The sequence below is a fragment of the Etheostoma cragini genome, chromosome 6, assembly GCF_013103735.1.
Source record: "Etheostoma cragini isolate CJK2018 chromosome 6, CSU_Ecrag_1.0, whole genome shotgun sequence".
Classification (NCBI taxonomy): Eukaryota; Metazoa; Chordata; class Actinopteri; order Perciformes; family Percidae; genus Etheostoma; species Etheostoma cragini.
In genome coordinates, this window is record NC_048412.1 from 23,043,596 (window position 1) to 23,069,041 (window position 25,446).

General features: G+C 38.5%; 2 protein-coding genes and 1 long non-coding RNA gene across 5 annotated transcripts in view; 1 reads left to right on the forward strand and 2 right to left on the reverse strand.

Annotated features, from left to right (window-relative positions):
* lsr (lipolysis stimulated lipoprotein receptor) lies at nucleotides 1-18,279 on the reverse strand. Of its 2 annotated transcripts, XM_034874935.1 has the most exons (11): nucleotides 18,032-18,279; nucleotides 15,971-16,300; nucleotides 12,502-12,621; nucleotides 11,538-11,594; nucleotides 10,316-10,462; nucleotides 9,218-9,415; nucleotides 8,967-9,023; nucleotides 7,303-7,419; nucleotides 5,471-5,768; nucleotides 3,683-4,142; nucleotides 1-756 (listed from the first exon to the last, which is right to left on the reverse strand). In XM_034874935.1, exons 1-11 carry the CDS (start codon nucleotides 18,081-18,083, stop codon nucleotides 721-723), a joined length of 1,872 nt encoding a protein of 623 aa, XP_034730826.1. In that variant the 5' UTR covers nucleotides 18,084-18,279; the 3' UTR covers nucleotides 1-720. The 2 variants fall into 2 exon arrangements, with proteins under 2 accessions (XP_034730826.1, XP_034730827.1); XM_034874936.1 differs by lacking the exon at nucleotides 11,538-11,594.
* The window catches only part of LOC117946654, a 17,467-nt gene continuing 4,296 nt past the window's right edge, over nucleotides 12,276-25,446 (forward strand). Inside the window, exons 1-2 of the long non-coding RNA XR_004657068.1 lie at nucleotides 12,276-12,287; nucleotides 22,427-22,438. This is a non-coding gene — a long non-coding RNA (uncharacterized LOC117946654). The remainder of the gene's footprint in view (nucleotides 12,288-22,426; nucleotides 22,439-25,446) is intronic.
* The window catches only part of LOC117946653, a 7,866-nt gene continuing 1,528 nt past the window's right edge, over nucleotides 19,109-25,446 (reverse strand). The window contains exons 2-9 of one of the 2 annotated variants that reach the window (XM_034874940.1): nucleotides 24,810-24,840; nucleotides 24,211-24,665; nucleotides 22,682-22,738; nucleotides 21,426-21,677; nucleotides 20,335-20,385; nucleotides 20,028-20,075; nucleotides 19,885-19,922; nucleotides 19,109-19,408 (exon numbers count right to left, since the gene is read on the reverse strand). In XM_034874940.1, coding sequence (XP_034730831.1) covers nucleotides 19,406-19,408; nucleotides 19,885-19,922; nucleotides 20,028-20,075; nucleotides 20,335-20,385; nucleotides 21,426-21,677; nucleotides 22,682-22,738; nucleotides 24,211-24,665; nucleotides 24,810-24,840 — 935 coding nt within the window. In that variant the 3' untranslated portion in view covers nucleotides 19,109-19,405. Of the gene's footprint in view, nucleotides 19,923-20,027; nucleotides 20,076-20,334; nucleotides 20,386-21,425; nucleotides 21,678-22,681; nucleotides 22,739-24,210; nucleotides 24,666-24,809; nucleotides 24,841-25,446 lie in introns of both variants that reach the window. The other variant, XM_034874939.1, reaches the window with a different exon arrangement.

Here is a 25,446-nt window from a genome sequence, read left to right on the forward strand (position 1 = left end):
TGGCCTGGCAATAGAGACCTTTATTGTAAAATTAGGTTTCATCACATCACAATAAACATTTGCAGTTTCAAAGTGTATTGCTGGTCAGCTGTACAACATACTGCAAGTTAAAACTGAAATCTTGTTTAAGAAAGAAAAAGAAAACTTAACATATTCTAACCAAGATTGTTTTGTTCACCAGGTTTCTAAATACATTGGGCAAAGTCAAACATAACTAAAAGCAAAAAGCAGAGATAAAATTCCTTTAAATGTACATAGTTGTTTTGTTATAAAAACAAATTTTCACAAGTAAAAAGCCAGAAAACTCTATAAACCCCTGTAAATCTACATCACTGCTTGTATTAGCTAACTGAAACTACAAAAAAGTTGAAACTAATTGGAACACATTTACTCGTCACGATGTAAAACACCTTTACAGAGAATTATTTATCAACTTGACTTTCACATCTACAAGTAAAATTCTGTACACTCTTAAGGCACTTGTGGCAGCCACAATGTTTTATACATGAAAAGGAACATAACATTTCATCTGTGCACCTCTTCTCAGTTTAGAAAAAGTATACATACACATTCAGCATCAATTTGTGATAAGTTTCCTGTAAATTATGAAATATAAAAATCAGCGCAGTGAATCAGCAGTGTGACTAATATTTACAGATTTAGAAATCAACTGGTCCAGGAGCTGCAGTATTGGACAGGTTGCTCACGTAATGGCTGGTTTCACACCACCAGGCTCTCCCGACTCACTGCTCCGTTCTGCAAGGCAAAAATAGACGTGTCAACGTCACATTTAAATGGGGGAAAACATAAATCCTAATTTATTTACACGTTAAGTGCCTCAATAACACATCGAGAATAAGGCTGGTGATATTTTATATGTATAAAACATATGTTTCTTATTGTCAACAAATTCAGTGAAAAGACCAAAAATTAATAAAGCATTAGTCAATCTCTCAATCTTTTGAGATGGGTGAAAAATTCATAATTTCAAGAATTCCAATTTCTAAAACCGCTGTAATTTTTCAAGTTTTCAACCACAATTCAATACACCTTTGGTGCGCTCTTGAGTACTTACAGCAGCAGGTCGATAGATGTGATTCACAAACGGACTCAAATAAAAAAAACATTGCCCAATGTTCATGATAATGAAGGAACGTCTCAGCCAGTGCAACGGTGCGGCTCATTGATGCATTTGCTCTATAGCACAGAGGAATAATCTTTAGAATGCTTTAGCTGCACAGGTAATACTTGGTAGTAAAAAACAGAGATGGTCCGATATCATTTTTTGCTTCCTGATACCTGAACTTCGGTATCGGCCGATACCGACACTGGTATCTGAACATCTCTAGTAAAAATCAGTTCACTGTTGTCTACAATAAGAAAAATATAGAACCGCACTTCTCCTTTAATCTCACGGCTAAAGAAATAACGTGGCCTCCTCATGGTCAGTCCCATCACAGAAGTCCTTACTTCGATCATAATATTAACAACATTTTCAATTTTCATAAAAACGTCCCTGTCATAGACTTGTTGCTCCTACTTAAAGAATAAGTTCATCATTGTTTAAGTCTGTTTTAAAACACTTGTCAACAGATTGTGCTTGTTTTAGTAACTCCTCCAGTTCATACTTTATTAAGACATATGTCACTAGGAGAGCCTTTTCTAATACACTTCAATGTAAAGTGGTGGGGGACAAATCCACGGCCCTCCATCCATAGAATAGAATCGAATAGAATGCCTTTATTGTCATTATACACAAGTACACAGTACCTGTGCAATGAGAATGAAGCAATCCCTTCACAGTGTTGACACAAAAATATAAGATAAGAATATAAAATATCAAAAATGCATACAATTTAAAATGTAGGCAGTGCAGAGAAAAAGAGGGTGGGGGGGTGGGTGGGTGCAGTCCGGAGAGCAACGGTATGCATATGTAAAATGGCTTGAATACACATTGTGTGAAACATGTATTCTAAAGCTTTTCTGAGGCTAATCTTAGTGTTCAGCTGTACATGTTATTCAAACCAAGTAGATATCTTCCAAAGTTGCAGTATTTCAGTACCAAATTCCTTATTTTTGTTACCGTTTGTCTAATGCAGCTCAACAGGGAAACATAGAGAGAATTTCATACTAATGTTACTTTAAAAGACATCCAGTGAATTTGACCAATTCACAGGGCTGTCAACTTTTCCCAAAACCTTGGAGTGAGATTTGGGGGGGGCAACTAAAATAAACCATTAAATGGCACTTTCTGGAGAGTTTTTTTGCAAAAAATAGAGAGATCAAGTCTTACATGATATGTGCAAAACTGTAGGGTTAACAACCTTTGCATTGTTGTAGAATCAACAGGTTGCATTTAGAATTTACATTATTAAATTTGTATGAATATAAGAACTGACCCCGGCCAATGTGCCAAACATAATGAACCACATGAAGAGACAGTAGCATATGTCAGCAACAGCTGAGAAGATTTGGGTCTGTGGTGAACAGGTCCAGGGGTCCCTGCCTGGTGTAGGGACCAGGGACCCAAAGTTATATTAAAAATGTTGAGGGATCAACTAAGACCACTGAAATTCTAAAGAATGAGAACCACTGATTTACATAAATTCTATTCCTTTAACCATTGTGCCAATGTTCAGTAATGTTTGGCCTCATCCTCTGTGCCCCACTTAACGTATTTACTTTTTTGGGGAAAAAAAAGACTATTTGTTTATTTTATAAAACATCAAATTAATTATTTACAGTTACATTTAGAGATGCACCGAGTTTAGAGATGCACAATAGTGGCCCAACGTTGCAGTATTGTATATATAGTATAGTATAGCTCAGATGTGTTTCATGTTTACAACTTTGTGCATATTCAAAATATAACTCCTCCCATCTGTTGTCCGAGATTTGGAGTGTTGTAATATATTCTGCTATGCATGTCATTGCTCCGCCGATATGGTAGTAGCTCACTCAGACCGTCTGACAGACACAGAGGCCCATTTGGGTCTCTGACAGAGTTTATAGGAGCTGTTCGCCGCTCTTTATCGGAGGTCTACGCACGGATGCAGCGCGTCCCAGCCCACAGCAGAGTGGGTCCACTAAAATGAACTGAAGCTGCTACACTACCAGCTGCGCTGCTCACCTCTATCTTTACAGAGAGAGAAGACACGATGCGACGGACTGGTCTGTGATACTCAGAGCACATACCTGAAGCCGGGGAAGTGCACCTGGGATGGCTCGTGAAAAAAAGGTTCTCATTTTGCGACAATTTGAAAATTCCACAGATAGGGAGCGCTCTTGAACCCCTCACAATCTCTGAAAGCACAACTAGTCGATCACAAGTGGCTTAAAAGGTAGATCTATAGATAAACTCATCTTTCAGAAATTTGACCGACCGAGTTGACACTTAAGCGTGAGAAATCGGGGGTGTGGCGTGTGAGCGTGTGAAACCAGTCAAATGCGTGAGAATTGGCAGCCCTGAATTCAGACTTTTCAAATAACTTTTATTAAAACTGAATTACTATCCTTTAGTCATAACAGGAGGAATGAATAGAGCGAGCAAAACTAAACTTGTTTCAGTGTTAATGTGACTGTTATTATACGACAAATCTGATCTTGACCTTTTCTTTACAGTCACTCTGAAACATGATCTCAGTGTGTGTTGGTGAATGTATATCGTTTTGCTGTGACTCACTTTGCGAAGGTTGCTTTTCTTTGAGGATGACACACTTTCATCTTCACTGTACGGTGGAAGTGGAGGTGGTGGGTAGTCATCACGGCGACCAGGGTGTCCAGAGGGTGGGATCTGAGGAAGCGGTGGGGGCCCGCGTGGCGCCCTTCCCCGATCAGAGCGGTCGCTCTCGCTGTCCAGGCGTTCACGGCTGCGTGCCCTCTGTTGCTCGCCCATCTTCTTCTTCTCCAAGGCTTCTCGCAGGAAGCTGTCATCATAATCGTCTCGCCTACCCCTGACATCGGGGCCCGGCCGGCGATCCCTCTCGAGGTCCATCAGGTCGTCACGGCTGCGACTGCGTCTCCCTGGGAGACCCCCTCCGTCTCCTCTCCGACGATCATCGGGGGAGTAGTCGCGACGCTTGCGGTCGTCAAAGTCGCGATCGTTGCCGCCGCGGGCACTACTGCTCCAACCATCATCCGAGCTAAAGAGACGGAAAAGCAGAACACACTGAGAGAAAGCAGGGACAAACTGGGGCTGTTACTCCATCACGTCATTAGATTGGCTGCTCAATAAAGCACTTTAAACCAGGGTTTCCCGCAGCACTTTGTAGCTAAGGCGGCCACCTGAGCAACACATGCCTGCCGTCTTAACTACGTTGTCAATAATATTAAATGTATATTCCAATGTCCGCCCAGTTACTCTGCATATTGACAGAGCCGAACTCCGACACATGACACATATCTGTCAATATGATATTAATGGAGAGGCAAAAGTGGTTGCAGTGCTTTACACTTTCTCTGAGACAAGCAGGCACAACCGTGGTTTCTATTCCCTGACTGAGGTTGTAAGGCAAGGCAACTTCATTTCTACAGCACCTTTCAACACAAAGGGAATTCAATTACATTCCTTTGCACTTAGTTAGTTCTCCATTAGTTCAATGTTGACAACAAGGCAGTCGCCCCCTCCCCCAGAAGCCGTTAAACCACTGAAACTACCAGTTTAATGCTTACACTTTAGTTTGAGGAGCCCCACCCAGGCCACAGACTGACTGCTTTTAAGATTGGCAGAACTGAAATTCCCTTTTAAGTTATTCTATTTTTTTTTTAGTGAAGGTTGCACTTTTACATTTTTGGCAAATCCCCTTTTAACAATGGAAGAATGGGTTCAAACCATAAACAGAATTTAAGCCTCATTTTATTTATTAAAAATTATCTAAAGAATAAGGATAAGCAGAAGAGTCAGCTTTGGTATCAGCCTATTCTCTAAAAGACGCATCCTCCAACACTAACAACTAATGGTATATAAATATTGGTCCTTATTGCCACATTTCTTCCTCTTTAAATTCAAAATACAGTTAACAACTCAAATTACAATTTAACATAATAGAAACCCTGGATCAAAACTCTCGCAAAACTATGTAACTTTTAGCTGCAGCTGTAGTTCCGATGAGACAACCTGTAGGGGGAAGCTGGAAAAGTTACATAGTGTTGCTTTGAGAGTTAAATACAGTGCATACAAGTTTTCTCAAGTATGAATTAACTATTATATTTGGTCCAATATCAGCCATTGCTAGTTTAACTGATCCATATAATCATATGGCAACAACATAACCAAAAAGGAGCGCGCAAAACTTAAATTAAACTTAAAATGTTTAGTTTTAAGGATTATAGGGATGTAGTAGTGTTGGGTCGGAGCTAGACAGCAACAATCATGTTACCGTGTAAGGCACTGAGCCTGCAGCCCTCTCAGGTGACTAATAACACACTGCCACTGCTAAATAGGTGAAATGGTCAGAGAAATAAGACTCACCCTCTCCTGCCTCTGGGCTCATCTGGGAAGCGTTGTGGTGGGTAGTCATCTCGTCCGTAGCGTCGTCCGATGTCGTCAAGGTTGTCCATGGAGCGGGCACGTACACGATTCTCCATGTTCCCACCCCCATGGCGCGGGTAGTCATCACGGCGGTAGCCTTGCTGGGAAACACTGCTGATGGTGCTCATGGCTTCATCACGGTCATAGAGCGTGGGCAAATGTGGCGGCTGGGAGCGCCCCCCGCGGCCTCGAGCCTCCACGCTTTCGTGCAGGGAACTGACTTCAGTCATATTATCCACTGAGGAGGGAAAACCAGAGATGGTAAGTAGAGTAGAAAAAATAAAAAAATGGTGTGTGGGTAAAGGACAGGCAAACTAAAGACCCCTTTTGTACACGAGGAAGGTAGGGAATATGGCTTCGTAACAGAAAGACAAATAAGCTAAATTTAAGTATTTAGCCAACAACATAATTTAAGTTTAGCATAACACGCCGCCAACTTGTTCTTAAAGTTGGTGACTGTGCCATTGACTGTATTAGTTACAGTCAGGAATAGTATTAGTTAATTGATATTGCATGTGTCCTTTGGTCCACAGTAATCCAAAGACACACACACGGGGCCGTATCTTGCTCCGCAGTGCATTTCATTGTTATTTTAACAGCAGATTAGTAAAATGTGCCTAGGCTCATGCACAGCAAAACGGCACACAAACATGCAAAAGATTAAACATAACAATACAATGTGAAATAGTGTTATGCGCGTTCACTTCACACACAAGCAGATCAGTTTCTTTTCTTTGAAATCTCTCCTTCCTGCTTTGCAAATCCTCCATCATAATAGCATTGTGCCAAGGTACAAATGGGAATGGGAGATGACACTCGGATTGGTTGATTGCAGGTTAGGCCCAAAACACACCCATGATTAACTAAGTACACCTCTTCTCAACCATGCGCCTAGCGCACACACCCTATTTTACGCCGTGTATCTAGCAAAAGTGGATTTGTAAACATCATGCCCTAAACGCACCTGTGCCAGGCCCTTTACGCCATGCGTTTAGATCGTTAAAATAGGGCCCTTTAAAAGTCTGTGCCCAGTTTACTCATTCAGAGGCTGTAATGTTGGTTGTTTTATCACGCTGTACTCAAACAATTAAAGTAGCAAAAATATTCCTTCTTTTGTTGTGTTGTGAGACTTTGAAAACCCTTGACTTAGAGAAAGAGCTGGGCCAAGAGTAGAGCAGGGCCGACTTCCAGTATTCAGTGTCTTGAGTTTTTACTCTTTCTTGAATAAACGTTCACGCACATTCACGCCATTGCCAAATGAGTTGCTATAAAGCTAATTAAGACACCAGCTCCACACAACTCTCTATGTTTCACAGTATGATGTTCAGAAGACTGTGTTGTCCGTTGACTTTACCGCGCAGAAACTCGGGTGAAGATAATTACCTCTTCTGAAGAGTCCATCATGTGTTTTTAATCCTCCGTGTCCTCCTTTGCTGCTAGAAACTGCATCGAGGACGGGTGGGGGCACATGCGCGATTACGTAATGCTCGTATCATGTGGCTGCGTCAACAGTGTTATTGTCATTACTTAGAATTTCTCATAGGGGCCACAGAAACGACGCACTATAGCTTTATGAAAACTTACAAAATAAAATAAATTGAATTCTGAAAGGCATGGACTTCACAACATTTGGAGGAAAAGTAAACTAGACACACAGAGTAGTTAAAATTTCTGTCTTTTAACAGCGTATAACAGAAGTTTAATTTTTTCATTTCTTCATTCTGAGGCACAGTAACAAAGACCAGGATAGCAAGAAGTGAGCATTCACTCACAGCGGTTGTAGTTGCCAGGTCTGGATGGGTCCATATTGGCCAGCTCCCTCTCCATGTAGTAAATGGCACGTGTGGCGTTCCCATCAGGGTCCACCTGGATACGATACCCACTGCGAGCTGAATGGTAGAATAGAGGCAGTCAGATTAAGCTTCATGCAAATAAGCTTACTCAATGTGCTTCAACATTACAGTCAGTCCAAGGCAAACCCTGCACACTGGAGTCAGAGCCCCCTTTACATGTATTAGTATTGGGCTTGGTCAAGATCTGAGTCCTTTTACATTGGGCATCTATGGATTCCAGTTAGGGATGTATTACTGGTGTGGCAGTAAACCTCTGTAAAAATGTTGATGATAACAATTACCGTTTTCATTTAAAATATCATTATTGCGGTGGATTATTATTCTTAATATACTATGCTGTAGCTGTGTTAACATTAAAGCTAAGTTTATTTATACTTCAATAATTGTTCTGCTATGAGGTGGAAATGTGGGCTGTGTTACGACGTGACATTTAGAGTGATATATGATTGCCTTGGTAATATTGTTGTTGTTGTGTTTCTTATTGCATAGCTGATAGATGTGCAGATTGTTTAATATTGCTTGTGCAGCCAGATGTTAATATTCAGGTTGAGTTAGGGCAACATGCAATCATAAGTAAACAGACTAGCGCTGTGGAGCCACGTGCTTAGCTGTTAAAAGGCGTATTACACGGTTTGCTCCATTATGGATATGTGTGCTTTAATAGTGGCATATTCTCAGTTTGTGTTGCTGAGCAATATGTTACATATATGTTAATTATTACAGAGAATGAATGTAATTATTAGTATTTTTTTGTAGTTATTGCTTTAGTTTAAATAATCTTCATGGTAAGTCAGATGTTTATTAATGTGCATTATTATTTGCTTATATTTTCAGAACCACATCCAACATTTATATGTAATGTCAAATACAACTTCACAGTTAACTTTTTTACCAGACACCGTACAGCGGGCCAATCGTTCAATAGCCAGTTTTCGATAGTTTTTATAAGCCTATTTTTTATATTTTTTGTAACATATTAAACACTGTTACACTTTATGAAACTATTTCAGCTTGTGTAGGCCTGTCAACATATTGAACACACTTTTAAAAATACTGCAATAATACCGAAAACCATGATAATTTTGGTCACTATACCCATGAGGTTAAGATTTTCATATCGTTGCATCCCTAATTCCGATCAGTAAATCTGACCGATTGATCTGAATGATGGCACCATAGAGCCTGCAGTGGCAAAGTAGAGCATGCTGCCAACATTAGCTGGCAGGGAAAGACCAAACCCACAGCACAGTCAATAAAGAATTAAATAAAGGATACAATATAATAATCATTTAAATCACACCCAATCATTAATATGAGTAGACAAACTAGTGTAATTCAAAAGAGTCCTGTAGAAGGTTTCCATCAAAAGGTCACAAAAGATTAAAAATCGAATGCTTTTCTTCTTCTTCCCTACTTAAATAACTCTACTTGTGAGAAACCACAATGGAAACACGGTAACATATCTTTCAAATTTACTTTTTGAAGTGTGAAAACATCCCCACATTGGCAGATGTAGTGGGGCAACACACAAATACAGCCACTGAAATTCCTTTGGGTGATTTCCTTCTTCTTATTTTACTCACTGTGGTCGCCTCCCCCGTCTTGTTCACGCAGCAGAGGCACCTGGGAGCCCTGTCCAACTGTACAGACCCAACACAGCAAATTTAAACAACAAAGCAAATATAACAAAGCTCAACATTAAAACAAATTATGCAGGCGGTTCATTATAAAATTCATATTTTCAGTAACTGCTGGCCACACAAGTTGAACACATAAGAACTCCTACAGGAATGATTATTCAGACATTTAATCAGGACTGGAAAAGAACTCTCACCAGAACTAGCACCATCATAATCCCGGCCGTAACCATTCTGGGAAGGTAGGGGTCCAGCTCCGTTTGGTAGAGGAAGCAGAGGCATACCAGGCTGGCCAGCATATGCTGGCTGGGCATACATACTGGGAGCATAGAGGGTGGGAGCATATTGACTCATTGGCATACCACCTTTCTTCACTGCTTTTCCTGCCTCGTACACTGCGACATAATGGACGACAGTTTGTCAAAGTGGAAAGAAAACATGACTGTGTGAAACAGCAGAATTATTTCATAAGTCTTCGTTTGCAGGGACAGAAATTAAGACATACCACCTGCTGACGGACAATGGAATTTGAAGACATAGTTTAAAATTTCTGGAAATATGCTTAATTGTTTATTTCTGGTTGGGAGTTAGATCTAACTCAATAATTAAGCAAATATACAGTGCTTAAATAAATTTGAGATTGTTTCATGGAATATAACCTTTTGGAACTCTTTGGTTTGTGCTGTATCAGCCTTTCACACTATAGAGCATGTACAGTACAGCAAACCATACACACACCACAATTTTGCTTTCACAATCCAATCTAAGATGTGAAATGTAGGTACATTGAGAGTGTGTGTTTTACATTTATAATTACTTTGCACATGAAAACCCACAAAGTAGAGTACTACAGTACACAATGGGAAAAAATTTAGAAAGATTTAGGAACTCTCCTCGTTTAATTTTACATTAGAGCTGGGTATAGCTTGACATTTTTTAATACTTGTGCCAGTACCATATCAAAGTTATTTGTTTATTATTCATACTTTAGGAGCCAAATTTTGTGCAGATGTAAGGGTTTACTTTTTGTTAAATAATTGTAATCAGTTAACCAGAGCCTAATTTCACAGGTGTTGGTGCACATTACCAAAAGACAGACAGAAACAGATCTGAAATTCTGATAACAGAATCTGACCAGACTTTTGGTGCCAATGTTGTTACTTGACAGTATGTGATACTTGTGCCACAGACACATTTTAGTACAAAAATGTAGGTTCAATAGCCAGCTCTTAGGTTACCTGCAGTAAAAGAAAGACAACAGGTACAATTTCATAGGCTTTCCGTTTGATACTTGCATGCTCGTGGGCAGCAGCAGCGGTCAGGGCAGCAGGGGCAGCTGATATAGCAACAACAGGTGTGTGGACAGCACTGGCACCAGCAGATCCCGATCAGGAGCAGCAGCAACAGGAAGCCCATAACCACCAAAACAACCAGGAGCCAGTCTGCAATTAGGAGTGCATTAGATACATTTTTGCCAGAGGAAGGTTTATACATCAGACCTAAAACAGGACATATCATGAAAAACTCACTTTTTCTCTGCTTATGCACATACATTTGGATATGTGGGGTGCCTAACAGCACACAAACAATGAAATAACACAACTCAGTCAGTTTTATATGGGCTGCCAAATCAGAAATGATGAGATTCATCAAGCCATTCAGAATTTGCTTCCCAGCCTGTATCACATGCAGCATCATTAGAATATTTAACAGAAAAACTCCAGGTAGTGACAGGTAAATGCATCTGTGGAAAACACTCAAACAGAATTTAACAGTTGTTTGTCTCGGTCTGAGCATTTGCCTTGCTCAGCTTCTTTATGTTTATGATTGCAAACAACACTCAGATTTAATTTCTGCTATTGAGTATTTAGACAAACAAAGCATGTTGGCTAGAGTGGTAATTTAGGTATTTCTCAAGGTTTAGTCAAACCGGTAAAGGCGGTTGGTCCTTGTACTCGGGACATGATTTCACTCTGCAAGTCAATTCAGGCAGCACATGACAGCTTAGCCAAGATACTGCAAAGTAAGGGGAGAAAATGTCCCGTTGTGTACCTCTTTACACTGATAAGAAAATGTGTGCTGAGTGCCCTTTTGTTGCAACCAGGCAGCTACAGACTACAGAAAGTCACACATGGGAGCTGAGCCATTTTACAGAAAGAGAAACAGAGGGTGATAAGGAAGGAATGGATAATGTAAATAAGTGAAGTGCATCATAAGCTAAACAGTTGGGTTTGACTAGTCTCATTTATATTGTACATTTTACTTGGAACAGGAAACTGTATGCAGGGCCATTTTCTCAAGATGAGTCATACTGTAGTTGTTACTCTGTCTGTAATTGGGCGCTATGATAAGTATGATCTTCGCCAGGAATCTTCTACGGCCTTGAGCAACCTCAAGCAATGCAGCAGGGGTGTTTTCTAAGAAATGTGTCAGTTTCCCTTCACAACTAGACCTCCCTCATACACCTCTACTGTGGGACTAAAAGATGCCTGAGCTATATCAAGGGGCTTGTACTACCTTCCATAACCAGTAAGTCAATGCCAGGCAGGAGGTCAGTAGTATTTGACTTTCTCTCTGTGAAAGAAAGATAAAGCCACAATTACTTAAAGTAATATTGGTCTAGTTTTAATGCCTACAACGAATTACTCTAAAGACTTAATCAGAACCAGGCTGGTGGCAAGTTCAGCCTGTAACAATTTTTAACATAATTGTCTAATTGCACTTGTTTGACATAATCACGGTTTCTTTGTTTGACTGCAATTAACTGCTAAGTGTTAACCTAACTAAGTGGTATGAAATTATTATATTGTTTTTAGGTAAGTGATTATTGGTCAGACTGTTGAGCTAAAGCTATGTAAGAGACATCTGCCATTTGCTGCCATAGCAACTCCAAACATCCTGGGCTGTCGTTGCCTCAAGCATGAGAAATTGAGCATGCTTAGGTTTCTGGCATAAAATCTGCCTGACAAACACGCTGATGAAATAACCTTTTGTTGCACACCATCAGCACCCCCCCACCTTTATTTTTCTGAGGCCTATAGGTTTTTATTATTATGTCCATTGTTAGTTGCTGGCACTTGCAACAAAAATGACAAGTGGGGAAAGAGTTTTAAAAATTGTAAGTAACGAATCAGTAATGACTATTTTAACACATAGATTTGTCATTATTGATGAAGGAATATTCTCCAAAAAAGCAAAACGTTACATTATCTTGGTCCCATAACAGTGATATAACAAAAAAGATGTATTCTGGGATTATTCAAAACTGTAATTTATTGGAGAAAAGTCATAAATAAATATTTTTATAAAGACTTCTGAAATCAGGCCAAGTTTGAATGGCAATTTAAACTCTTTTGAAAATGATTTGCATTCTGTATGTGTAATCCCGTGTGTGTGTGAGGGGCAAAGTGAAGAGAAAGGAAAACAGAAAAAAATGAAGAAGTACAGTGCGAAACCACATACGCCTCTGAATGCAACTTACCGAGTACAATTAGCTCTGTGTAGTCTTCACCGTTTCCTGAAAGGTCCTGGGAAGAGACCACAGAACAGACGTAGACACCGCTGTCGCCCCATGCCGTCTGTGCAATATTCAGGTCTGCATCTGTGAGAAACAATAGATCCACGAGATTGGTGTTTGTTTTAAAGTGGCTACAGTATTATTATTTACTTTTTTCCCAATCATATAACAGAGGGATGATAATAATCCTTGTTAAATTGCAGTATTTTTGACATCTGGAACAAGAAACAATGTTTATGCCAGCAAATATTTCTGCCCTTTTTGAGTGTGTTTTCTTCTATATTGACCTCTTGGCCATCCAACTCCATTGTAGCCTCACTATGTTTGTAGTTAGCAATGGAAACATTGCTGGGCTCAAGGTTTTTTCTTAGCTTGAATTTATTTTTGATACATTGAACAATGTTGAACGATGCACAGATCCTAATGACTTCTCTTTTGAACCAGGCACTTTGCTTGCTCCACTTTATAAAAAAACAAAAAAAACATTTTGGTTAATTCCTAAAAATGAAAGATTCCTATATTTTTAATAGTTAAAATTGAAACAGTAAGGTCTTTATTAAAAGATAAGCCAATCACATCAACCATTAATAGATGAGAATGGGTGTTTGTCAAAACACTGGCATGTAGTAGACAAAGATTGTTCAGATTACTGTAAAGCATTGCACCGCAGTGTGTGTGTGCCCACTGGTTTGCTGTGAGGACACGTCTGGAGAGATCAGTTAGAAGCTCCACCGTGAGCGGAAAATAAGCCCTCCACACTCTACCCTGAGCACAGCAGGCTGACTCACAGAAGCCTCAACAACAGTAAACCCTGGCACAATTTATTCTGGGCCTAAGAAGGCAGATCATTTTTTTTAAGTCGAAGCATGAATGCAGGTTTTAAACATGCTAAAGTTTTTTTTTATGCCAATAAGGCCTGCAAGATTAATCGTTATAAAACAACAATCTTGAATCACCCTGATCACAAATTTGATTTTCTTTTAATTTTACGAGCTGACTGCATCACAAACGCTACTACTTTCTTCTGTGAAAGAAGAAACTGTATAAAAGACTGTATAAAATAGATTTTAATGCTCTCCCTTCTCTTCATTGAAGGTTCTTAGTTTACAAGCTTATGGTGATGTGCAATGTGCTTTAGGTGCCAAAAGAATTCTATGTTTGGTACTGCCAATTAGGTTTTATTTGTCTTGTCATGGTCAAAAAAAATAGTGGCAGAGAATCATTATATCAATTCTAAGCTACAAAAACGTGATTCATAATTTAGCTGTATACTTCCTATGCCCAACCACCAAGGCTTTCCTCTCTTTCTACATCATATCTAAACATTTAGGGTAACCCTGCTTTTGTCCGTAAAACTCAAGTCCTCATAAAAAGGAGATCAGGCTAGCAACTTCATTGATAATGGTCAATTCTCAGTTACGATTGCTTACAGCTGTACTGTTTCTGTAATATTGCTTTTTAATTAATTCATGCATGTAATTGAGTTTTATTGACATTAGGGGCCGAGCGTCGACAGAGGCAAAGGCCCTGTTAAAGCTGAAGAAATTATTATTATTATTATTATTATTAAGCGGCTTAGCATATTCAAAAACTCACCAAAATTGGCTGCCTAATAAAGGCCTAATTGGCATCAAGTCTGGTAAAAATATACATATTTTAATGGTTTGTCAACAGGCACACAAAAATGGCTCGCTACAAAATTAAAAAACTTGTGCCCCTGCAATACGTTTAAAATAGACTAACAAAACTTGGTATATTACATTTTACATTACAATTTGTGTGTTTCATCATTGAAACAGGAAGTGGGTGTAACCAGAGTGTATATTGTCCAATTGGTTTGAAACTTTTCAGGATTCTTAAGTGTCCAACCTTGACGACATATAAAGGCCAAAATTAACTCAAAGTCATAACACCCCCTAATGGCAACAGGAAGTAGGCCTAAAAGTCAAGGTGCTATCCCACAACAAACCTCTCCTAGAGATTTCCCTTAAAAGATGAAAAGTTATTAAAAGAAAAACTTTACATCAAACGTTGGGGGCGTGGCGGCCATTGTGAGTGTTTAGCGATGAACGAGAAAGTGGCTGCAACTACAATGTACATTGTCATATCTGCTTGTAATTTCCCAAAATCAACAAGGGTCCAGGCATGACGACACATACAGGCAAATATTGACTTTTGGTCATAGCGCCCCCCCCGCTGGCAATAGGAAATCAGGCTAATATGACAAATATCATCCAATTACCATAAAACTTAGACTGTGTTGTCTACTTGTGGTACTGAATTGGCCCCTATACTTTACCAACCCTCTTGTACTCAGGCCATGCCCCTTTTATGGCTTTTGAACCGTTTAAGGTAAAGCTTGTGTGAGGTGTCATTGAACTCAGCAGTTCTTTTCGATTGGTTATTGTTTGAAACGCCCCCTATGCGTTACAACTGCCACTTTTTTATTGTTTTAAAAGCTGATATCAGAACTTTAGCACATTTCTGTCCTCTAAATAAATGATTATCTCATTTGTATCCATTAGAGATAAACTACCTGGCAAGAGTGTGCAATAATTTGAGCAGGACACTTGTTCATGAAAAGGCCTTTCATGAATCCACTGGTTTTAGGATGATAGAACAGCTAGAGCAGTCTGGTAAATTCCAAAAATTGAATAACTTTGCTGTAATCCAGCCTTTAAAACCAGGAAAAGACAACACTTATTATATTACGATATCCAAAATATAAGACGATATCTAGTCTCATATTGCGATATCGATATAACATTTATATATTGGCCAGCCCTAGTCCCACAGGGACATATTCATACTAATTCAGTCTGAGAAATTGATCTGCAAAGAAACATGAGGGTAAGTCACACAAAGCTCTAAGTAATAAGAAATTAGTGTATTACATAATTTACAGAGACAGTTACTGACAGAGTAGAGGTTAAATGATTCACTATCATTGACTAATTGGTGAAAAAAATTAAAATACATTCACTCAGGATGTTTGGTCCAAAGTCTCTTTAAAATATCATATGTTCAACCAGCAATTCAAATATTTAGTGTGTCACAATTTCCTAGAGCCCAAGGCGATCTCCTGAAATGTCTTGTTGTGTCAGACCAACAATAAAAACTCAGAGATATTTCATTTACTATAACGTCACAACTGGGAAATGACAACGATCAAATATTTGTCTTTTTTGCTTGAAAAATGACTTATTAAACAATTAATTCATCAAAACAGTAAGACAAAAAGTGTTCTTTTGAGCAACTAATACAGTGCAGATCTTTTGTCATATTGATAATAATTACTTTTACTGATTTCATAGCAGTTAAGTAAATACGTATATGTAATTTTACCTATCAAGTAAAAAAAATTAAAAAAAAAAAGAATCATACCCATTCTTTACTATACATATTTTCAAATTGTACGTTTTCATCAACTCACTGTTTAGGATGCTGATCTTGCGACCCTGGTACTCCGTGCCAAGGGTAACAGCATTGCTCTGCTTGGAGGCCACTATGCGCACCGTCCTCTGGCTATCGGCACACTCGATGTTGGGGTTGTAGTTGGGGTTGTTCTGAGCCAGAACGTTGCTTGCGCTGCTGGGATTCAACGCAGCCTGGATGGGGTCCTGGCAATAGGATTTGTACTTCCACGTGACGACAGGAGGCTGTGAGGCGGTTGTCTGGTAGTTGCAGTTGAGGGTCACGGGCTGGAAGAGGATGACGATGTACCTTTTGGTGGGGCACTGGACCGAGATGGCCATGGTGGACTCTGAAAGGAGAGTACGATAATTATTCTGACCAAAATGTCACTCACATTTTATCATATGGGGTAAATGTTTCTAATTACTGTGCAATGCCCCTAAGGCGTGGTATATGACAACAGTATTTCCTCACTGCCAGTATCACTGAGAGTGGGAGGGTTGAGTCACAGCAGACATGCTCTGTTTTTTTAGCCTGACCACTACCACTGAGTATGATTGTTATGCGTACTTAAGATGCTCTGAAAATAGAGTAATTTACGCCAGACTATTGTTACATGGTCAAGACATTGTGACATTGTCTGCTGTGACTTTCCTCTCGTAAATTGATAATCTTAAAAACGCCTAATAAAAACCATAAAGCACAGCACTTCAAAATGTGGAAGTGAAGTTTCTAGGGCATAATCAGCATTAACCTTTCCTAAAAATATTAACAAAAAACTACAAAAGAAAGAGTTTATACATTCAAAACACACCACATTTCATAAAATAAACAATATCACCATGAATTTATGTTTAGCGCTTTCATTTTTCATGATACATTTTAGCATGTATATCACAACTGTTTCTGCCATAAACAATATACCAAAGAACAAGAAGTCGGTTGGATTGTAAATGACACTAACCAGATGAATCTCCTCATTGTTTTACCATAACAAGTTTAAATCTGGTGTTTGTGGTGATTCTGAACTGTTCAAAATCATTTTCTCCACCCCCACTCTGACTCAAACTTCCTCTCATCCATCCATTTTTTCATCTGGAATGTAAAGCCTTTAAGGAACCATACAAAACACCAAATAATGTGTGGTTTCCAGATGACACATTCAGCATAAACGTTTCCTGGCAGTTTTGAGGAAATATGTCACCTCATTTCATTAAATAAAATAGCAATGCTGTAAAAATATTGAAAACCTTTTACGTATCATATTTATTTTATAAAACGTAATATCTCCCATTCTCTCTTATGTTTGCACGTGTTGGTGTCTGCCATAAAAACATATACTGCTATCCACAAGAACAAACTACCAGTGATGTAAGGAGTGCTTGGATCCTTTACTTATGTACAAGTAGGAAATCCACAGTCTAAAAAGACTCCTTTATAAAAAAAAGGTCCTGAATTCAAAAATGTTCCTTAAATACAGGACGTAATTAAAAGTATAAAAATCATTATGTCATTAAAAAAGTCATTATGCAGAATGGCTCATTTCAAAGTGTTAATGAATATCAAAGTATTCTGTTTTTATCATTAACAAAGACATGCAATACTGTAGTTGGCCAATGTGGAACCGATTTAAGATACATTGTATACACACTACCCCATCATATCATGTGCTTTTATGTCAAATGTAACTTGGATCGACCGCTTGGGACTAGTGACTATAGGTGCCAAATGAATGTAGCGGAGTAAAAAGTAGCCTACAATATTTCGCTCGGAAATGTATCTAAGTAGCCTACAAAATTAAATGGAAATACTCCAGCAAAGTACAAATATAGCCGAAGTCATACAAGTTGTTCGTCAACGATGTCGTTTGAAAAACGAGACTGCCAAAACTATTTAATACAGCTTTGCAGTACTGATTAAATATAATATTGTCAGAAGCTGTGAAAACACTAACAAAAATACCCCAAACATGTTTGAAAATGAGAAATACTCGGGCAGGAATATTTACCAACGCACTTTTCACGGAAGAGGGCCCACCCTGTTTCGAAAAAATTTAAAAAAAAAAAACAAGCCAACTTACCTGTTGCCATTAAGGCGGCGATGATTAACGTCCACAACATGTTAATCCTCATTCCCTGAGGTATCAGTCGACTTATCTTTTAATTATTTTCCTCAAATACGCGAATAAAACTTCAGCTTATGCATACTAATGAACGCAACTGTTCTTTTCCTCAGCCAGGTAGTTTCAGCTCCATTTTGTGTCTTTGTGCGTTAGAGGCTTGGGGGAGTACCTGAACGCCCCACGTCAGCCTTCCAACCAACAGGTGAGCTTCCAGAGAACGGTTGCGAAACATAGGGGTGTGTAAATAGTTTTGGGTTGTTTTTTTGTCGACGTTGATTAATTTAACCCCAAATACAGGGTAATGCAGCAGGGTAAAGATTTGAAATAAAAAATCATGTCTTTGTCAATATTGTTTTGATGGCTAAGAAAGAAATTATACCAAGAAATAATGTTTAATCTACCTACTAGTTGGTACGACCCAGACACTGATAACGATTTCAATGCACAACTGCATGTTAATGTTCAACCTTTTGTGTGTATGTGTGTGTGTGGCCCAGTTCCTGTAGGAGTGCAATTTTGAAATTTCACCATAGACTATATTTCCCAGTACTACTTTAGAGACGGCCTATATATTATTAATATTCACAGTGGTGGGAAATAACTACTCAAGCAGTGTACAACAACATTGAGGTAGTCTAATTGTGCTTTACGTATTTAAATGTTTGTTATTTTGCAGAATATTAATATGCCTACAAAAAATAATCAAAATGTTATTATAGATACAATCCAGCGGTTCATATTGTAAATCTTTACCAGCTTCAACATTAAAGTTATGCTTACACTTTAATGTATAAATGATAATTATCACATGCTATTCAGAAATAGGCCGTTCTTGAGTAGCCTACTTTTACATTTGGTATCTGGTAAAGTTCAGAAAACATGAATCCATTAAAAGCTTTGTTTCTTTTCTATCTTTACAGGCCTTATATGGAGCTAGCTCCATAACCTTAGTACTTCTTCTTCCAGCATGGATTATTCACTAAACACATTATACTGACTGGTTCAGTGGCTGTGTTAATAATGATAAACCATATGTTGTATATAGCAATTTTTAATGAAGACAGCAGTTACACATAAGCCTTTGGCCATTTTTGTAGAAAGTTCACTAATTTAAAACATCACTATTAGTTACCAAGTATAGCTGAAAGCTAATTTGCTTACAAGCATGTCTTTACACAAGCAAATTGATTACATAATTTTGTAATTTATTAATCAAGAAAATAATCAGAAAACAAATCATAATAAAAACAACAATACACAACTGTTTTCTAAACCAGTAATTTGGCTAAGTTAGAGAATAGCCCAACACACGGTTGTCTTCTTCAGCAATATTCACTGTTAAAATAAGAAAAAAAGAGAAAGAAATATCCTCTGAGTGTCATGTGTATACCTGTTGAGTTGAAAATATTCACAGTTCACTCCCCCTAGTGAATATTTGGGAATTTATATTTTAAAATAATATGTTACATCCACACAGATTTAAGATAAATTAAACCCAATTTAGGCTAAGAAGGGAGGATATTTTACTAAAATTGTATCCATGAAATTGCATCCATAACTATGAAATAATAATAAGTGCAGCTCATTAAAAAAATTGTATAAAACTGAACACATACTGTACCTCTTTTTCTGGCAGCACTAAAAGGAAACAATAAAAACTGATTCAAAACGGGAAATGGGACCAAAACGTACAATAGATTTAACCTGCAATATTTAAGACCTAAAATATAATCACTTAGTGACTCATGCAGTAACCTGAGATGGTTCTGATTCTCATTTTAACAAGTTGTGTGATCAGGAAACATACTTACATTGTAGACCAAGAGCATCACCGCGATCAAAACCAGGGCTGTAAAATGACATCACGTAACAGTCAAAACAAAATCTTTCAAATGTCAAGTCACGCAGTTCATCAATGACAGCATTAAATTGACATCCTGTGGTAAACACTTACCTCCGGTACCAAGTAATCCATAACGTGCACGACCAGGATTCTGAGCACCTAAAGAAGAAGGTAGAAACAAAAAATAGAGAATAGTTGTATCTCTTTGGGAGATTTTCCCAATAAATCTTAAACCATTTAAACTGAAACAATTTGCTATATTATAAACTGCAATGTTCCAACTAAAACAATGTAATGTAATGTAAGTGGTTGTATTAAACATTGACAGGTTGCAAAATTGGTCTAAATAATACAGTGGCATGTTCCACTTTTTTCATATCAAGTCATGCAGTTCATCAATAATGGGTTAAATACTTACCAACGGTATGATCACAGCCATCAGGTTGGCCAAAAGTCTGATGCTGATCACCTAAAGAACAAGAAAGAAATAATTAAAAGCATCAGGAACTCCGCAAAACCTTTTGATTTACTTATGTTATAATGCATTAATCCATTTAAGTTGAAATAAAAACAGTGAAACCATATGATTTCATAATGACGGACTAAAGGTTTGTAAGCAAGAATACAGTCTCACTGAGGATGTGCAGAGTGAGTATAATCTATGGTGTAATCAGTCTAACTTGTTTCTGATTGGAAGAAGTCAAAATGTTACAACTGTCTCTAGTCTCTCCTAAACACAAAGAGTTTGGTGCATGTGTACAGTAAATTATAGTTTGCCATCATCCCTGCTTATTTAGCTCCACTTGTCTTACAAATACTTACATCAGAAAGCATTACCACGCCATTCTCTGACCTAATGCACATTTAAAGCATCATTGAAGCCTATTCTCACGTAAAAAAAGAGCAGATTCTTGGTGGCATACACACAGTAAGCATTGATTTGGTGCTTCCCATTTTAAAAATTCCAAACTTCCATGATTTAGGTGAAAAGTAAAATATGTGTTGGTTTCATTCTGTATAAACTAGATTATATAGGTAACAACCTACCTTCAAAAAGGTAATGACAGGTGCGACTGGCTCAACAAAAGCAGAACATTCTAACATCCATGAAGGATTTACTGCAGGACTGGTGTATTACACTGCCTTAGTTTTAGATATTTGTACCTAATAAACTGGAAACCGAGGGCACAATCTGGCAGGAGGTGAGCTACTTTAAAGATCAACATTATAGACATTAAAATAGTTGGAAAAAAATACTGACTGTTATGGGAAACGAGCAGAAGTACCTTTTCACAGAGATATTGAGATATAGTTCTTGTTGTTTTATCGTCATTCCATTGACTATATTTCTAAACTGTGGTTTGAAGTGGCTGCACAACCTAAAGTCTTGTCTCTTTTCAACCAAAGTGATTTCCGTTTTAACCTAGATGTCTTGACATCCTTTGACCAGCAAATTACCAAAAAAACAACAACAGAGGTTTTTGATCAATACATTCATGTAATACGTACAGACAGAGATGTGGATGCGTTGTCCATCGCTGCCCTCCACGTCTAATTTTCCAACACTCTCTGAGCAGAGGATGGTGATTTTTGATCGGTGAATGCACACATCACAGCTCTTAGAACCATTTGGAGAGATTCCAGAGCATCCTGAAAACTTTTGATTGAGGTTTCTTTTGTACAGTATCTTGTCATCATTGTCATATATGGTCATCAACTTGACGAGGCAGCTGTCATTGTCTGCGCAATTAAAGCACCTAACTGTGGTCAAAACAGAGAAAAACACTGATGAGTAACAGATGTAAAAAAGAGCAGGCAGTACAAATGTGCTAAAATGTTTGCTGGTTCATTACTTGATATATTAAAGTATCTGGTTAATTCAACAGGTTCTTCTCCTTTGTATTTTTTATTCCGTGATAGAATTTCTGTTAGTGTTTTGGCCCGTGTGTTTATATCAACTACCCATTCTGACAGCTGGGTCGACAGATGGTCTGTAAAAATGGAGATTGGCTTGGAAAAAAAGTCTAGACCTAAAAAAATTTCAACATGTTTCTAACAGTTGTGTGACCAGAGACATAACAATCCCTGGGTGACTATTGGAGATAAATTCGAAAGATGGAGACAGGATAGAGCCCAAAAGGATGAAGAGTTGGATACTTTCCTCCAGAACAGGTAAGGATTAGTTTCAGGCTAATTTATCACTGCTACCAGGGACGGGTATTTTCAGTCATTTCACAACATTTTTTGTACAAGTAGTGGTGTTTTAAGCGGCTGTTGCCACAATTTTAAGCAGAGATATGGTTGTCAGTCGGGTACAGAGCTCCGTGTGAGCACGGGCTTTTATGAAGGCCAACATAGCCAGCATGTAACGTTAGCTACTCCGCTGTGCTGTGGAGTAATGTCTGGCTATGAAAGACTAACGACTAACAACATTGATGCTGTGTTCTCAACCTGTAAACCTCTGTAAACTTTGAGTCTTGGGAGGAGGGGCCGGGAAGACGACCCTCCAGTGTTTTGAAGTTGTACTGCAATAACTATTTTAAACGCTAGTTGTCATTGGACCTTTAAGTTAACCTTGTGGTCTGGTGCAAGTTGAGCACCTATGTGGCAGATAACATAGAGTAAGCAAAACATAAATCATCATTGCTAAAAAAGTGTTCACAGTACCTACATTATAAAAAGTAATTATTAGCTCCTATTAAAGGCAATATCACCTAAATATAAAAATAAATACAGAGATATACCACACATAGTTCACAACATACCAGAAACGCCGTCGGAGACAGGAACATGTACGAATGACCACCAACATAGAACGTACACTGAAAATACAGAAGACGAAAACAAATTAAAAAGGACTCCCCCCATGCAGTATTACAGTCAAAGATAGCGTTGATTTTGCATATTATAACTGAAAAACGTGATCAATTGTACACTCTTCACACACACTTCTTAGGGACACACTTGCACAATGGTCTGCCACACTCATGTAAATGGGACAAAAATAAGAAATACCCTCAATTAAAAGCAGACCAGTAGAACACTACATTTAGAACTTACTAATATATCACAAACTCCTGCACCAGCACTTTCCCTAACAGGCATTTTATCAAGTATGCGGATGATACCGCCCTGGTTAGTCTCCTATACGACCAGGAAGAGGAGCATGGGCCAGTTCTTAACTTTTTTACTGATTGGTGTGAGAAGTCAAACCTTATCTTGAATACCTCTAAAACAAAGGAGATGCTAATTGATTTTAGGAAAGCACAGTCCCTTAAACCCACCTGTGTAAATGGCATTCCTTTAGAAACTGTCACAGAGAATAAATACCTTGGCATGGCGCTTGACCACAAACTTAAATGGGACAGTTGGTCTGACAGATTAAATACTAAGTCCCAACAAAGAATGTTCTTCTTAAGGAAACTGTTGTCTTTTAATGTCAGCAGCAACGTACTTCAGATGTTCTACTGTGCTTTCATTGAAAGTGTTCTTTCCTTTGGTATCATCTGTTGGTTTGGCAACGCCATTGAAGCACAAAAAAAGTACATTAGAAAAATAATAATAACTTTCAGCAAACTTTCGGGTATTCCATTTCCAAGTATGGAAAGTTTATACAAAAACAGGATACGGAGAAAGGCAAATAGCATTGTGGGCAACCAGAAGCACCCCCTTTCCTCCTCATTTGAACTGCTGCCCTCAGGACGACGATACTGTGCTCCTTTGTTTAAAAAAAACAGCTCCAAGCTCTCCTTTGTTCCACAGGCCATTAAACTCCTTAATAATGAAGGTCCCGTCCAATGATATATATATTTTGTGTATCTATTTTATTCTCTTCTTTCTCCCAGCTGGTCTGGAACTCTACACCCCCCCCCCTTCATATTATTCTGGTTTATGGTACGAGTGGTGGTGTACATATGTTTTGTTTTTGTTTTTGCTCCTTGCCTTATCTGTGTTAATGTTGTATACCATGTGATGTGATGTGATCTCTAACCTAATTTCCCTATGGGGACAATAAACATGAACTAACTAACTAACTATAACATATAAAAGAATTTACCAAAATTCTGACTAATGTCAACAAAATAAACATGACCATCTTTGTAAAAGTAAAATTGAATGCAGAGCTGTGGTTGTAGAGTTTTACCTAATAAAGTTGCCACTGAGTGTACATTACTTCATTTATACTGTATAAATGCATACATTATTATTAATAATTAAAATGAGAGAAATGTGGTATGTTCAAGAAATGTATCAGTGACACAATTAAAATAAATTGAAATTAAAATGTAATTACTTTTCCAGTACGTCCCGGCCCTTTTCCTGCGGTGGTTTCTTCCTGTTCTAGGGACCAGTGGTACCCCTTTTGGTTTGGGGGTTTTCCCGGTGTCCATCTTGCAGCTTGCTTCTCCTGCTTCCTCTTGATCTGGCTGCCCCTCTGTAATGGCTTTTGTTCCGGGTAAAACCATTACAGTTTCCTCTTGTGCGCTGTTCTTTGACAGGGTGTGTGGTGGAAAGATGTTTAAAGTAGACGGTTTTGAGGACTCTTCATCAGGAGACACAGGGTTTGCCTCTGCCTTTGGACGAGCATGATTAGGGGGTGACCAGATCTTTGCTTTCATCGCTGTAACAATGTCTACTTCTTCATTAGGAGTGGGTTTTCCAAAGATGCATTCATTTGCCACAGGCGAAGCACGTTCATTGTAATGATCACTGAACTTGTGCTTCATGTTGGAGGAGAGGCCAGCATCGCTGTTTTATTAAAAATAAATTACCGAGATTTAGCATTCATAGAAACAAATACAGTGTCATAAATTACCTTAAAGTGGGCTTCACTGCTACGCAATGGTGCATTACGACATTTAGTCATAAAACAAGAAAAGAAAATAAACATACCCGCTCTCCTGGGTGTGTTGCCCCTGGCCACCTTCAAGTGTCAAACATAAAAATCAGTTAACCTACTAATAATAGTTGTAAGTAAAAAACTAGAAAATTCCGCAGAAATTTTATCAGTGTGCCTACTACTTGGTGCACATCCGAACAGCAATAAAACTTAATAAAAAATAATAAGTGTCTTAACCCTTCAGAGATATAACTTTTTAAAACCTAATTAAGACGTTAGGACGTGTGTGTGTGTCTGTCTTTGTGTGTGTCTGAGAGAGAGGGAGACAGATAGATGTCCACAGACAGACATCCAGAGTATGGTTGCCTGGTTACTAAGGACGTGTGTGTCTGTCTGTGTGGGTGTGTGTGTGTGTTACTGTGTGTGTCTGTGTGTGTGTGTGTGTCTGTGTGTGTGTGTCTGTGTCTGTGTGTGTGTGTCTGTGTGTGTGTGTGTGTGTGTGTGTCTGTGTGTGTGTGTGTGTGTGTGTGTGTGTGTGTGTGTGTGTGTGTGTGTGTGTGTGTGTGTGTGTGTGTGTGTCTGTGTGTGTGTGTGTGTGTCTGTGTGTGTGTGTCTGTGTGTGTGTCTCATAACCACTGCACCACCACCAAAAGATTTGTTTAGGAAGCTTTCCATTGTAATATATCATGA

Bases quoted from the DNA above. Each gene is read 5' to 3' on its own strand.
- lsr (XM_034874935.1), bottom strand. From the start codon at position 18,083: ATGAGGATTAACATGTTGTGGACGTTAATCATCGCCGCCTTAATGGCA. The intron at 16,301-18,031 runs GTAAGTTGGCTT...CTCTCCTTTCAG, and splicing joins CGCCGCCTTAATGGCAACAG to AGTCCACCATGGCCATCTCG. The intron at 757-3,682 runs GTGAGTCACAGC...TTTGCCTTGCAG, and splicing joins AGAAAAGCAACCTTCGCAAA to AACGGAGCAGTGAGTCGGGA.